General features: G+C 46.0%; 1 protein-coding gene across 1 annotated transcript in view; it reads left to right on the forward strand.

The window, feature by feature from the left end:
• ABCA13 (ATP binding cassette subfamily A member 13) overlaps positions 1-14,325 on the forward strand; it is a 340,662-nt gene that overhangs the window by 31,975 nt on the left and 294,362 nt on the right. Inside the window, exons 4-6 of the mRNA XM_047695838.1 lie at positions 8,522-8,676; positions 11,479-11,507; positions 13,430-13,593. Of these exons, the coding sequence (XP_047551794.1) occupies positions 8,522-8,676; positions 11,479-11,507; positions 13,430-13,593 (348 nt within the window). The remainder of the gene's footprint in view (positions 1-8,521; positions 8,677-11,478; positions 11,508-13,429; positions 13,594-14,325) is intronic.

Raw genomic sequence — 14,325 nt, forward strand, 5'->3', positions numbered from 1 at the left:
ACCATATGATACTCTCCATAGATGCTGAAAAAGCATTTGACAAAGTACAGCATCCCTTCCTGATCAAAACTCTTCAAAGTGTAGGGATAGACGGCACATACCTCAATATTATCAAAGCCATCTATGAAAAACCCACCGCAAATATCATTCTCAAAGGAGAAAAACTGAAATCTTTTCCGCTAAGGTCAGGAACACGGCAGGGATGTCCGTTATCACCACTGCTATTCAACATAGTACTAGAAGTCCTAGCCTCAGCAATCAGACAACAAAAGGAAATTAAAGGCATCCGAGTCGGCAAAGAAGAAGTCAAACTATCACTCTTCGCAGATGATATGATACTATATGTGGAAAACCCAAAAGACTCCACTCCAAAACTGCTAGAACTTGTACAGGAATTCAGTAAAGTGTCAGGATATAAAATCAATGCACAGAAATCAGTTGCATTTCTCTACACCAACAACAAGACAGAAGAAAGAGAAATTAAGGAGTCCATCCCATTTACAATTGCACCCAAAACTATAAGATACCTAGGAATAAACCTAACCAAAGAGACTAAGAATCTATACTCAGAAAACTATAAAGTACTCATGAAAGAAATTGAGGAAGACACAAAGAAATGGAAAAATGTTCCATGCTCCTGGATTGGAAGAATAAATATTGTGAAAATGTCTATGCTACCTAAAGCAATCTACACATTTAATGCAATTCCTATCAAAGTACCATCCATTTTTTTCAAAGAAATGGAACAAATAATCCTAAAATTTATATGGAACCAGAAACGACCTCGAATAGCCAAAGCAATATTGAAAAAGAAAGCCAAAGTTGGTGGCATCACAATTCCGGACTTCAAGCTCTATTACAAAGCTGTCATCATCAAGACAGCATGGTACTGGCACAAAAACAGACACATAGATCAATAGAACAGAATAGAGAGCCCAGAAATGGACCCTCAACTCTATGGTCAACTCACCTTCGACAAAGCAGGAAAGAATGTCCAATGGAACAAAGACAGCCTCTTCAATAAATGGTGTTGGGAAAATTGGACAGCCACATGCAGAAAAATGAAATTGGATCATTTCCTTACACCACACACGAAAATAGACTCAAAATGGATGAAGGATCTCAATGTGAGAAAGGAATCCATCAAAATCCTGGAGGAGAACACAGGCAGCAACCTCTTCGACCTCAGCCGCAGCAACATCTTCCTAGGAACATCACCAAAGGCAAGGGAAGCAAGGGCAAAAATGAACTTTTGGGATTTTATCAAGATCAAAAGCTTTTGCACAGCAAAGGAAACAGTGAACAAAACCAAAAGACAACTGACAGAATGGGAGAAGATATTTGCAAGTGACATATCAGATAAAGGGCTAGTGTCCAAAATCTATAAAGAACTTAGCAAACTCAACACCCAAAGAACAAATAATCCAATCAAGAAATGGGCAGAGGACATGAACAGACATTTCTGCAAAGAAGACATCCAGATGGCCAAAAAGTGCTCCATATCACTCGGCATCAGGGAAATACAAATCAAAACCACAATGAGATATCACCTCACACCAGTCAGAATGGCTAAAATTAACAAGTCAGGAAATGACAGATGCTGGCGAGGATGCAGAGAAAGGGGAACCCTCCTACACTGTTGGTGGGAATGCAAGCTGGTGCAACCACTCTGGAAAACAGCATGGAGGTTCCTCAAAATGTTGAAAATAGAACTACCCTATGACCCTGCAATTGCACTGCTGGGTATTTACCCTAAAGATACAAACGTAGTGATCCGAAGGGGCACGTGCACCCGAATGTTTATAGCAGCAATGTCTACAATAGCCAAACTATGGAAAGAACCTAGATGTCCATCTACAGACGAATGGATAAAGAAGATGTGGTATATATACACAATGGAATACTATGCAGCCATCAAAAGAAATGAAATCTTGCCATTTGCGACGACGTGGATGGAACTAGAGGGTATCATGCTTAGCGAAATAAGTCAATTGGAGAAAGACAACTTTCATATGATCTCCCTGATATGAGGGAGAGGAGAAGCAACATGGGGGGTTGAGGGGGTAGGAGAAGAGTAAATGAAACAAGATGGGATTGGGAGGGAGACAAACCATAAGTGACTCTTAATCTCATAAAACAAACTGAGGGTTGATGGGGGGAGGGGGTTGGGAGAGGGGGGTGGGGGTTGGGAGAGTGGGGTGGGGTTATGGATATTGGGGAGGGTATGTGCTATGGTGAGTGCTGTGAAGTGTGTAAACCTGGCGATTCGCAGACCTGTACCCCTGGGGATAAAAATATATGTTTATAAAGCTGTAAAAAAAAAAAAAAGAAAAAAGAAAGGATGAATACCCAAGTTTTGTAGCAACATGGACGGGACTGGAAGAGATGATGCTGAGTGAAATAAGTCAAGCAGAGAGAGTCAATTATCATATGGTTTCACTTATTTGTGGAGCATAACAAATAGCATGGAGGACAAGGGGAGATGGAGAGGAGAAGGGAGTTGAGGGAAATTGGAAGGGGAGGTGAACCATGAGAGACTATGGACTCTGAAAAACGATCTGAGAATTTTGAAGGGGTTGGGGGTGGGAGGTTGGGGGCACCAGGTGGTGGGTGTTGTAGAGGGCACGGATTGCATGGAGCACTGGGTGTGGTACAAAAATAATGAATACTGTTATGCTGAAAAAAAAAAAAGAAAGTGTAACGTGTTCTTGTTTACCTACTTTCTCTAGGTTCAGATTTAGATCATTGATTTTAGACCTTCTTTTAATGTAAAGGTTAAAAGCTCTGTATTTTTTTCTGGGCACTGCATTAAGCCATCATGAATTCTGACATGATGTCTTTTCATTGGTGGTAAGTTCAAAATATTAACCGAACGCCACTCGTGGGTTATTTATAGATCAGATGCTTTCTTTCTAAACATTTGAAGATTTTCCTTAAGTCTTTTTATTACACATTTATATGTAATTCCACTGTGGTCAGAGAACACTATGTGATTTCAGTCTTCTTAACTTTGTGAGTTTTTTTTTTTTTTTTTTTTTACCCTCCTAGCCCATGTTCTCCTTTAATGAATATTTAATGTGAACCCGAAGAAACGATTTGCCTTCCGCTGGTGGGTGTGATGTTGTGCATGTCTTCAAGTCTTTACTGATTTTCTGTCCACTTGTTCTATAAATTAACAAGAAAGGAACCGAAGTCTCCAATCACAATTGTAGATTTTTCTTTTTCTTTTCAGTGCTATTGGTTCTTGCTCTGTTTCCTTCAAAGCTCTGGTGTTAGCAGACACACATTCAAATTGTTAGATTTTCCTCAAGGACTCATTTCGCGTGACCAAGGGATGCTGTACAACGACATATCTGATGCACAGAATGTGGTTTCTTATGTGTGCAACAAATAACATGCGAACTGCACGATGTATCATAGAAGGATACATAATCTCTTTCTCCCTGGTTATAGCCCGTGTTTTGAAGACGGCTTTGTTGGATATTTATGTAGATGTAGTTTTCTTTGGCTTAGTGTCTCATGATAGATCTTTTCCCATCTCTTAACCTTTTGGCTGTCTGTGTCTTTACAGATTTACAGTTTGGACAGCATATAGTTAAATCTCGCTTTCTTATCCAGTCTGACAGTCTTTGCCGTTTAACGTATGGACTGTTTATACTTGATATATTGGATTTGTGTATCGGCACTGGCTTTCTGCTTTTATTGACTCTACTCTACTCTGGTTTTCCTCTTTGTTGCTTTTTTATGTGAATGGAGTAATTTTTATTTCACTTTCTACACTATTGACTTACTAACTCCAACATTTTGCTGTATTTTCCTAATGGCTTTGGCTGCTTCATACTTGCGTATGTGTATCTGTAGGAGTGATTTCTAGAAGCAGAATTCTAAGTCAAGGGATGAATACATTTTTAATTTTGATGGTGTTTTCCAAGGGCTCCTTTATGGAGATTGTAATATTCTGCATTCTGTCTTCCAAGATGTGAGGGTAGTTTTTTTCCCTGCGGTGAGATCAGGAAAGATCTGGTTGAACTTCTATATTTCTGTCAGGAAACTGATGAGAAATGATATATCAGTGCCGTTTTATTTGCTTTTTTCTTATTATGGGGATGTTGAACCTATTTCTGTATCTCCATGTACAGCTTCTACTTATTTTCCTAGGAAATATTTATTCATGTCCTTTGTCCATTTTTTCTCTTGATTCACAATTTTTCTTCTTGATTTCCAGAGACTCTTTACATATTAAGGAGGTAAACCTTTTGTCATATAAGTTGTAAATTTTGTTGCCTGAGTTTGACACTTATTTTTTGACTTTATTTTTTAACTTCCATCTTGAAGTGATTATAGATCTAAAGAGAGTAAAACAGTTCATTGAGTTCAGTTTCCTCAAATAGTGACATCTTCTGTAACTCTAGTATGATATAAAAACCAGGAAGTTGACATGGGTACCATACTGTTAAGTAGACTATAGGTCTTATTCTGTTTTCATCAGTTTTACATCCACTCATTTGTGCGTGTGTGTGTGTGTGTGTGTGTGTGTGTGTATTGCTATACAATTTGATCTCTTGTATAGGTTCATGTAACCACCATCACAATCAATATCTTGTATTGGTTTGATCAATGCACAGAAAATCCCCATGTTCTTTCTGTATCGCCATGCTCACCCCATCCTCATCTTGTCCCCAGCAAGTTGTAGTGTGTTCTGTGCCTCCCTACTCTTCTCCTTAGAGATATAATTACATATAAATTATATTACGTATCATTATACATAATTTAGATACATTTATATAAGGTTACATAAGTTGAATTATATAGATTATAACTTCAGGAGATTGGTTTATCCTTTTCTGCAGATCATAATGCTCTTAAGGTCTGTTGTCTTATTGGGTGTGCCAACTGTTTATTCTTTTGTTTGTTTGTTTGTTTGTTTCCAAAGATTTCATTTATTTGAGAGATAGAGAGAGAGATCATGAGCCAGGGGAAGGTCAGAGGGAGAAGCAGGCTCCCCGCTGAGCAGAGATCCCGATGCGGGGCTCAATCCCAGGACCCTGAGTTCATGACCTGAGCCGAAGGCAGAGGCTTAACCCACTGAGCCACCCAGGTGCCCTTGGCTCTGATGTCTTAAGAAATCATTCTAATTCTGTAGGAACTGGTCTTGTCCTAACTAACAGGGGAAAATAGCAGAGATGGTGATGGAAAAATGTATCGCTTCCTCTTGCTTGCTTGTCCCTGCAGCTCTTAGGCTAAAACTGAGCCTATCCCAGGGCCAGGGCTGTTGGCTTTGCCCGTCGTGCTTGTGTACAGACAGCTGGGTGCTGGACTCTGGGCTGAGGTCTTACACAACGTCCCTCTGCTGACCCTCCACCAGCCCTGTTAGGTATGTAATATTAGGGTCCTATTTCAAAGAGGATTTTCTGGTGCTCCTGCATGGCTCAGTTGGTCGAGCATCCCACTTTTGACCTCAGCTCAGGTCTTGATCTCAGGGTTGTGAGTTCAAGCCCCATGTTCCACACTGGACATGGACCCTACTATGTAATTCAGAAGACTTTTCAAGGGACACACTATTTGAGAAACACTCTGACCCCACGGGAACCTTCAGTTGGGAACCTGAGGGGTGGACCTGAGCGATTTTCCTGCTTCTGAGATCCTCAGACCATTTTCTGGGAACGTGTGAGTGTTGCTAGAGCCGACCCTTGGTTCCTGGTCCTCTGAAAGGATGGTTTCACTAATGGTCTGAGGGCGGAGAAGGAAGTTCCGTCACCTGGCAAGTGACTTTTCCTTTTCTTCCTGATTCTTTTGCAAGTGGCCTTTTTACGTGTCCTGATCCCACCACCCCCTACAGCGTTCTATACCTTGCGAGGTATTCCTTGGTAACAGACCAAAGACACATCTGGACTCAGGAACGTGGAAATTGCTGTCCACCCCAATCCTATTACAGTTCTGGGATTTCCCCGGGGCACCACGAGCACACACACATCAATATTTAATCTGGGATTTTCTTTGTATTTTTTTCTGCTGTAAACATTTCTCATGTTAGTAATAGTTCCTAATCTGGTTTTCCAGACAGTCGAGGTAGTTTTTGAAATAACAATTAGAAAAAAAAAGTACGGGATGCCTGGCCAGCCCAGTAGGTGGAGCGTGTGACTCTTGACCTTGGGGTTGTGCGTTTGAGCCCCATGTTGGGTGCAGAGATTACTCAAAAATAAAATCTTAGGGGTGCCTGGGTGGCTCAGTGGGTTAAGCCTCTGTCTTTGGCTCAGGACATGATTTCAGGGTCCTGGGATCAAGTGCCACATCGGGCTCTCTGCTCAGCGAGGAAGTCTGTTTCTCCCTCTTCCTCTGCCCCTCCCCCTGCTTGTGCTCCCTTGCTTTCTCCAGTAAATAAATAAAATCTTTTTAAAATCTTAAAAAAAAGAAAGAAAAGAAAAAAAACCCACACAACCAGTTAATCACAGGGAAATTTGTCTTGAATTACAGTACTTTCTATTGTGTGCTAATTCTCTGGGTTCCCAGGAGAGCTTCCTTTTAATCCTTCATTCAGAAATGATAAGTGCTATCTTGGGCTTTTGGAATTCTAACCCACTGGAGGTGAAGGCCGCCCTTTAACAGGTGAGGTTCCTGTGGGGTGTCAGTGACAGTTTACAGCGAGTGCGTGGCTGGGCGGGTCTGGTCCTGGCTCAGCTGTGTCACTGTGCTCACTTTCAGCAAACCCATTTTGACTCTCTGGGCCTCATTTCTTTGTGTCTAAGTGGGCTCTGACCTGAAAGACCTTGAATTGGTTTTATCCACCGGTCAGTGTTGGATGGATCTGTTCTGACCTCATTAAGGTTACATGACCGTGGCCGGGGTCAGGCAAGCCCGGTCATTATCTAACGAGCTCTGCCACTTCCTAGTCAGGAAAATGTCCCCCAGTTTTAATTTTTCTTTGTCTTGGACGTGCTGCCTGTGATTGGACACCTGGTCACAATACACTCCTAGCAGTTTGTGCAATGATTTCTTATTTTAAATCTGCTGTGTCTTATTGATTAAAAATAAGTTCCCACTGAATTGGAGACTCTCTGTAGACCAGATGGCCAGTGCAGATTCCAAAGGCGGTGAGAAGAATTCTCTCTTATTTACTAGTTGAGAAAACCCTCCTTCCTGCCGTAGGTGAGATACGTAAGGTTAAGAAGAGGATAGGATAGCAATTTGCCCTCATTTTCCAAGAAGAACTGCATAGTATGCATTTTCCCAGCACGACGTTAGTCCATGCACACGTGTCTGGAACTTCTGGGGGCCTCCACTCTGACCATCCCCACGGGACTCGCCTTCCAGGGCCCCACTGTTGAAGTCAAGGGGACACTCCTTCAAAGCACGTGTGGTTATGTGTGTGACTGTTCTGAGATGCGTCCTGGCATTTTCCGCTGAGGTCACTGCTCTGACGGATGGTATTGCTTATGTATTTTACGTCTGTTGTCTGCTAGCGGTGAGATTACTGAAAGCGAAAATAAACCCAGAGGCAACTAAAAACACCCAAGGGCTTGTTTCTCCCAAATGTGACAAAGGGAAGGGATACTGTGTTTAAAACCTCAGGAGAGAAGACTGTGAACATCCTAATTGAAAATGGGACAGAGGCTTAAATATCCAGCTCCCTGCAGACTTCCTCCTCACAGCAGACCATTACCCCCTCCCCCAACACTGCCCCCTGGGGAAAGGGCTCTCTGGCCTCTGTCCTGGTGTCCATGGGGCCTCAGAGCCACCCCATGTCCCTGCACAGGTGTCTTGCTGTCCTGGGTGGAGACCCCCTTCCCACCACTACCCTAGATGTCTTGCATTATTCCCTCTCCCCAAAGCCCCCGTCTTCACACCTGAGATTTGTCCTTTCAGGTGTGCGAGATGTGCCGACATGGAAATCACCCCCTGGCGAGCCCTTTGCTGTCTCTAGGAATTTGGTCACCCTTGGAGGGAGTTGGCAGCAGTCAGCAAGGCCCGGGGGTCAAAGCCTCAGAGATACAGAGAATAAAAGGGGTGTGACATCACACTCCCCAGGGGGTTCTTTCGAGATCCTCTCAGTCCCCTTCCAGGGGGATGTGCGTTTCCACCTCTCTATCTCCAAAGCCTGGTTGTCCCCTTCCACCCCATGCTCCTGAACCCCGCCTACACCCCATAGCCAGAGGGCTCTTCTGGAATTGAAAGGAGACCCTGTCGTCCCCGGCGATGCCCGTCCCAGGATGTGCTGTGTGGCAATTGCCAAGTAAACCAGATGGGGAACCGCTAATACACAGACACAGGGTTGAGCATCACGGATGATGGACTGAGGACAGCTGTCTCAATCTCCTGCTCCTGGAGATTTTTGTAAAATGATCATTTCCCTTCGGGATGAAGGTCATGGAGAGAGGGCTCTGCAGGGTAGGTGGTGGAGGCCTAAACACATGCCAGGCTGGTCGAGAACACGTTCGCGCTGGGTCTCGAGAACCTGAGAAACGCCCAAGAAGTGGGACCGTGTGTGAAGCGATCTTGTGATATTCATTCCACTTATTTAAAGTTCGTCTAGGTTCCAGGCTGCGGATGGCCGTCGCGAGAAGGTCAACGACCTGGCCTTCCTGGAAGAGATACAGGACCTTGCCGAGGAAATTTGTGAAATCCTGGACAAGGCAAAAATCCTACAGGAACTGTGGGCAGGAAGATCCAAGGCTCCAGGCAAGTCAGTCTCTACCCGGACACGGGCTCACGGAGGCCGAGCACTCAGGAGGTCCTTCACGTCCTGTTTACGCCTGAGTTTGCCTCATGGCATCAGGTTGTGGGGTTGTGGGAAAGAGGTCGCTTTCCGTGCGGGAGGCCCGGCACCCGGGGCTCGTTGAGAGGCTACGTGTCTACCACTTCCTGCCCGGGAAGGCGCCCTGAGCAGGTGCAGCCTTTGGAGGGGTTACAAGCCGTCCTTGCCGTCTCCCTGCATGTCCCCTGCACACAAGCACGTGAGCACGTTCTCCCGATTCGTCCCCCTCCCTCGGGCTGAGCTGGATGGGTCTTTCAACACAGTGATGCTTTAAGGTCCTGGAGGGTTATCTTGCTTGACAGACCTTTCGCGTTACGGGGCCAGATAGGTCTGTGCCTTACGAAGCGTGTCTATGTCCTTGGAGGCCCTGTCTCTTATTTATCAATCAGTGACAGAGACGGAGAATCAGATCCGGAGCCGCTGGAGCCTGGATCACCAGCAGGGAGGCGTGCGCCATGAGAGGCCGCCCCTCTCCTGCCCCTAAGCCCGCTGTGATTGTCAGCTTGAACAGCGAGCTGGAGCCCCAGCCCGACTACCCGACCCCGCTCCCTTAAATAGTATCCCGCCCTCCACTATTCAATTTTAGCTGAACTAAATTTGAGTTTCAGGGAAACAGTGAACAGGTTTTTAGGATAAGCCTGTCTCCAAGATTATGTACTTAGAGTGAAAAGTATCCGTTGTTTACCTGAAATTCAAGTTGACCGGCCCCCCCGGGTTTTCACTGGTGAAGTCTGGAGACCCTCAGTACCCGCCTCCAAGGCTTCTCTTTATAGAATTGGTATCTTCTCATGGATTATATATGAGGGGACGGGATCAAGAGCATGACTGGAGAACGGACAGTGAGGTGACATCGTGTGTTATTTCTGAGAGAGAAAGCTGCCCTCGTCCAGGGCCGGGCAAGGCCAGGCGGGTTTCACAACGGACCCAAACGCGTCAGCAGGGACCAGAGCCCTTCAGAGACCAAGTGATGGCATTCTTCTATTAGGAACTGTCACGAGATCATTCTGCTTTTATAAAATGTGGTGTTCAAATGAGGTTTTCCGTATTCTGGAAACAGAGATCTGTTTTTTTTTTTTTTTTTTTTTTTTTTTTAAAGTAGGCTCCATGCCCAGAGTGGGACCTAGTGCAGGGCTTGAACTCACCACCCCCTGAGCTCAAGACCTGAGGCGAGATCAAGAGTCTGATGCTCGACTGACTGAGCCACCCAAGTGCCCCAAGAACTAGTTTTATTTTTTTTTACAAGAATTTCTACCTCCACTTTGTTTCCAGTTCTTGGTGTTTGAGCCACTTTTCATGGTGCACGCACCCGCCAGAGAAAACCTGTGCCTTCATAGGTGACACTTCCCAACACGGGCGTGTGGGCCTGTCACTCCAGGGGATTCCAGGGGTGTCCTATCATTTAATTCAGTTCTGACACAACCACCTGGCGTGACTCACACCCCATGGGTAGGGGCTCTGTCCCCCGACTGCCCCACTTCAGACCCCCAATTCCAAGTTGTGGGTCCCAGGCACCCAGTTTTGTTCGATTTGACTACAAACTGGAGGTTCCCACGACCCCCGCCTGGGGTTTGATTAATTTGCTAGAACGGCCCATAGAACTCTAGCTGGCTTACTGCCTTTTTTTTTTTTTTTTTTAAAGATTTTATTTATTTGTCAGAGAAAGAGAGAGGGAGAGAGCACAAGTGGGAGGTGGGGGGTACAAGCAGACTCCCCACTGAGCAGGGAGCCTGATGCGGGACTCGATCCCAGGACCCTGGGATCATGACTTGAGCCGAAGGCAGAGGCTTTACCGGCTGAGCCAAACAGGTGCCCCTTTACTGTTTTTTTAATATTATAAAGGGTTCAGAGGGACCCTCGAATGAAGTATATAGGAAGAGACCCAGAAGGGTCTTCTGTCCCTGTTGAACTGGGGTGGGCCACCTCCCAGCATGTTGATATGTTTACTAACCAAAAGCATTCCGAACCCCATCTTTTGGGGTTTTTCTGGTGGTTCTGGTGGTACATCAGGTTGATGTACCTGATGAACTGAGTGGTCATTGGTGATTAGCTCAGTCTCCAGCCCTCTCCCCACCTTGGATGTCAAGGGACTGAGGCCGAAAAAGTCCCAGCTCTCAAATCATGGTCTTTCTGGGGGTATCGGCCCCTGCTGGCCCTATGCCGGGGGCGGGGGCAGCCCTCAGGCATCTCATTAGCACACAAAGACACTCTTATCCTTCCAGAAATTCCCAAAGTCTTACGGGCTCTCCTGTCAAGGGCTGGGGACCAAGACCCGGTATAACAAAGGATGCTCCTGTCACTGCGTCACCCCAGAGATGCAAGGGCAGAGACTGGTCTGTGCCTCTTACCATGTCCCACTGTGACTCCACAGAGAATCTGAAAAAAACATAACTTTGTTCTTCTTGGCCTCTTTGAGTTTTTTTCTTTTTCTTTCTTGTCCTGAGTCCTCGCAATGCCTGTGGCATCAGAAATTGATAGAGTAATCACTACTTTGTTGGCCCATGACTGAGGTTTGTTCAACCCGTTGAGTCATTGCCTGGGTACCCAATCAATTCTCTCTTGCTTTGCAAATCCACAGTGACCGTGTCCTTCAGACTTGCTCCCCCGTGTGGGTGTCCTCGAGGTTGGGGCCAGGATTCGTGATAGCCGCCTTGGTTTTAGAACTAGAACAGGGCTGGCCAATGCTTGGCTGCTTTCCGAACTAACACCTGAAATCTCTTTTATTGCAGATTCTTCTCCAAGCTCCAGTTTCTTAGCCGTAAGTATCTTAACAAACATTTGAAGCTTAGTCTCCAGAGACCTGGTGGTTAAGTTCAAAGCACTGGTTTTTATTTTATTTTTCAAATACTTTTCCTTTACATCATCTCCACGCCCAACGTGGGGCTTGAACTCATGACCGTAAGATCAAAAGTTGCGTGTTCCATCGGCTGAACCGGCCAGGGGTCCCTAAACTCTTCTTTCCAATGGTGTGTTTTCAGCAGCACTGTATTTGAGACAGCCAGAGTCCCTCAAGACATGGGTTGCAAGGCGCAGTTTAATTTTCTCAAGCGAGACTCTGGGCTGGGCCTGCTAAGGGCTGGAACCCAGGGCATGGGGCCCCAGAGCCCAGACCTGGGCCTGTCCTCCCAGAGATGCCACTGGGGGTTGGGGTGTGTGACTCCCCTGAGGGAGCGCGCTGGCTCAGGAATGTTCTGGAGGCCGCTGCTCGGTGTTCGCTTTGCCATAGCTAGTGTGTGGTGAGAAAAGCTCAGGCATCTAGAATGTTCCAGAGTCTCTGTACTACATGCCGGCATAGATGGGTGCCTTCTGACCAAGCCGGCCATGCTGTTGGAAGATGCATTTTCTTCCCCTTTTTCCCACACACCCCATCTCAGTCCTGCCTGGCACCCGACCTTCCCTGCTCTGCTTACTGCTTGTGTTTAAAGTAGCTGGTTTACAGCTTCAGTGAGATGGAGTCAATCCCCCCTTCCCCACACACCTTTGCCCAGGGAGGAAGCCCTTCTCACATCTACCCACTGAAACACACATGTTAAATTCTTAACCTCCAGTCTCACTTTTTTTTTTTTTTAAGATTTTATTTATTTATTTGACAGAGAGAGATCACAAGCAGGCAGAGAGGCAGGCAGAGAGAGAGGGGGAAGCAGGCTCCCTGCTGAGCAGAGAGCCCGATTCGGGGCTCGATCCCAAGACCCTGAGATCATGACCTGAGCGGAAAGCAGAGGCTTAACCCACTGAGCCACCCAGGCGCCCCTCCAGTCTCACTTTTTAAATTTATTTTATTTTTAAAAAATTAAAAAAAATATTTTGTTTATTTGTTTGAGCAAGCATGAACAGGGGGCAGAGGGAGAAGCAGATTCCCCACTGAGCAGGGAGCCCAATGTAGGACTCAATTCCAAGACCCTGGGATCATGACCTGAGCTGAAGGCAGACGCTTAACATCTGAGCCCCCCAGGCACCCCCAGTCTCATTTTTTGTAAAAGTTGAAGTTAGTTTATTTGCCTGTTTATTTATTTATTTCTAATCTCTATACCCATCCTGGGGCTTGAACTCATGACCCCTGAGATCAGGAGTTGCCTGGTCTTCCAACTGGGCCAGCCCGGTGCCCCTCATTTTTTTAAATTTTTTTAAATCCCAGAGAAAGAAATCTGGTCTGTACTTTTTTATTCCCTGGCTGTATTGTTGGGATGTTCTTTTAGCTGTGATTTTTTTATTTTCCTTCCTCCAGACCAAGGCTGTACGGTTGGGCCATGACACACAGTGGTGGGGAGGGCGGGATGGGGATCTTGTGCAGAGGGAGTCCGGGATTTAATTATTCATGCTGCGCTTCTGTTAGGGTTGTGTTCTGCTGCAGTAAAAGAAAACCCTCAAATAAGAGCAGGGGGTCCATTTCCGTTTCTATCTGACCAACTAATCATTTATTTCCAAGTCTCAAGATCATAGATGATGACGTAGCTTGAGACAAAACCAGACCCGTACCTCTCTGTCTCTGTGAAGTCCACAGCTTCCTAATATTTAAAATCCCAGCCCAAGGGGATAATCTTCAAACCTCGTCTGTTCAAAGCGGTGGCGCGCCAGGCCCGCGTCGCCATCTGCTGAGATTCTGGAAGCCAACCCAGCCCCACTGCTTCTTCAGTTGTGAACGACACGGAAGGGGGAACTCTCGGTACTTTTTCCTCACAGATGGATCTCAATAAGACCGAGGAGGTGATCTCGAAACTGGAAAAGCTCCACCAGCAGCCCCACATCTGGAAGTTTCTACTTCTTCTGCCAAGATTGTACACAAACAACGTCCGCGTGGAAGACCTTCTCCGTGGCGGGGCACTCCTCCTCCAGGCGGCTTTGAAGTAAGTGCAAAAGAGAAATCTAACCCATGATAGGTGTGTTGGCTTTCTTCTCCTCGCTCTTTCATGGGGACATCTGTGTGTCTGGCTGATCTCTTGTTCCATTCCAGAAAGTGATTGGGAATCACAGCACCCTGAGATGGCTCTCCGTGTCCGTTCCTGGTCTACCGGTGCGGATATTTTATACAAGGGCGGTCATATGGTCCAGATTTTGGCAACTTAACATTTCATCATTAACTTTTCATACGTTCCCGTTGTCTTCAAGCGATCGTTTTTATTATGGTGATTGTTTTTAAAGATTTTCATTTTAAGTAACCGCTGCCCAACATGGGGCTTGAACTCACAGTGCTGTGGGCAGGAGTCCCCTGCTCCCCCGACTGGGCCAGCCAGGCGCCCCTTCAAATGATAATTTTTAATGGTTGCTATTTGATTTTTGAGATTTTTCTTATTTACTTGAGAGAGAGCAAGAGTGAGTGAGAGGGATAGAGAGAGAGAGAGAGAGATCGAGCATGAGTCAGGGGAGGGGCAGGGGCAGAGAGAAGCAGGCTCCCCACCGAGCAGAGAGCCCAATGTGGGGCTCAATCCCAGGACCCTGAGACCATGACCTGAGCTGAAGGCAGAGGCTCCACAGGCTGAGCCCCCCAGGTGCCCGAGTTCAGAAAATTCTAAATGTGAACATGACTTTCCACGTTCTTATGAAGGCCTATCAGTCAACGGAGGACAATGGGGCATGTT

The sequence above is a fragment of the Lutra lutra genome, chromosome 11 (genome assembly GCF_902655055.1).
Source record: "Lutra lutra chromosome 11, mLutLut1.2, whole genome shotgun sequence".
Classification (NCBI taxonomy): Eukaryota; Metazoa; Chordata; class Mammalia; order Carnivora; family Mustelidae; genus Lutra; species Lutra lutra.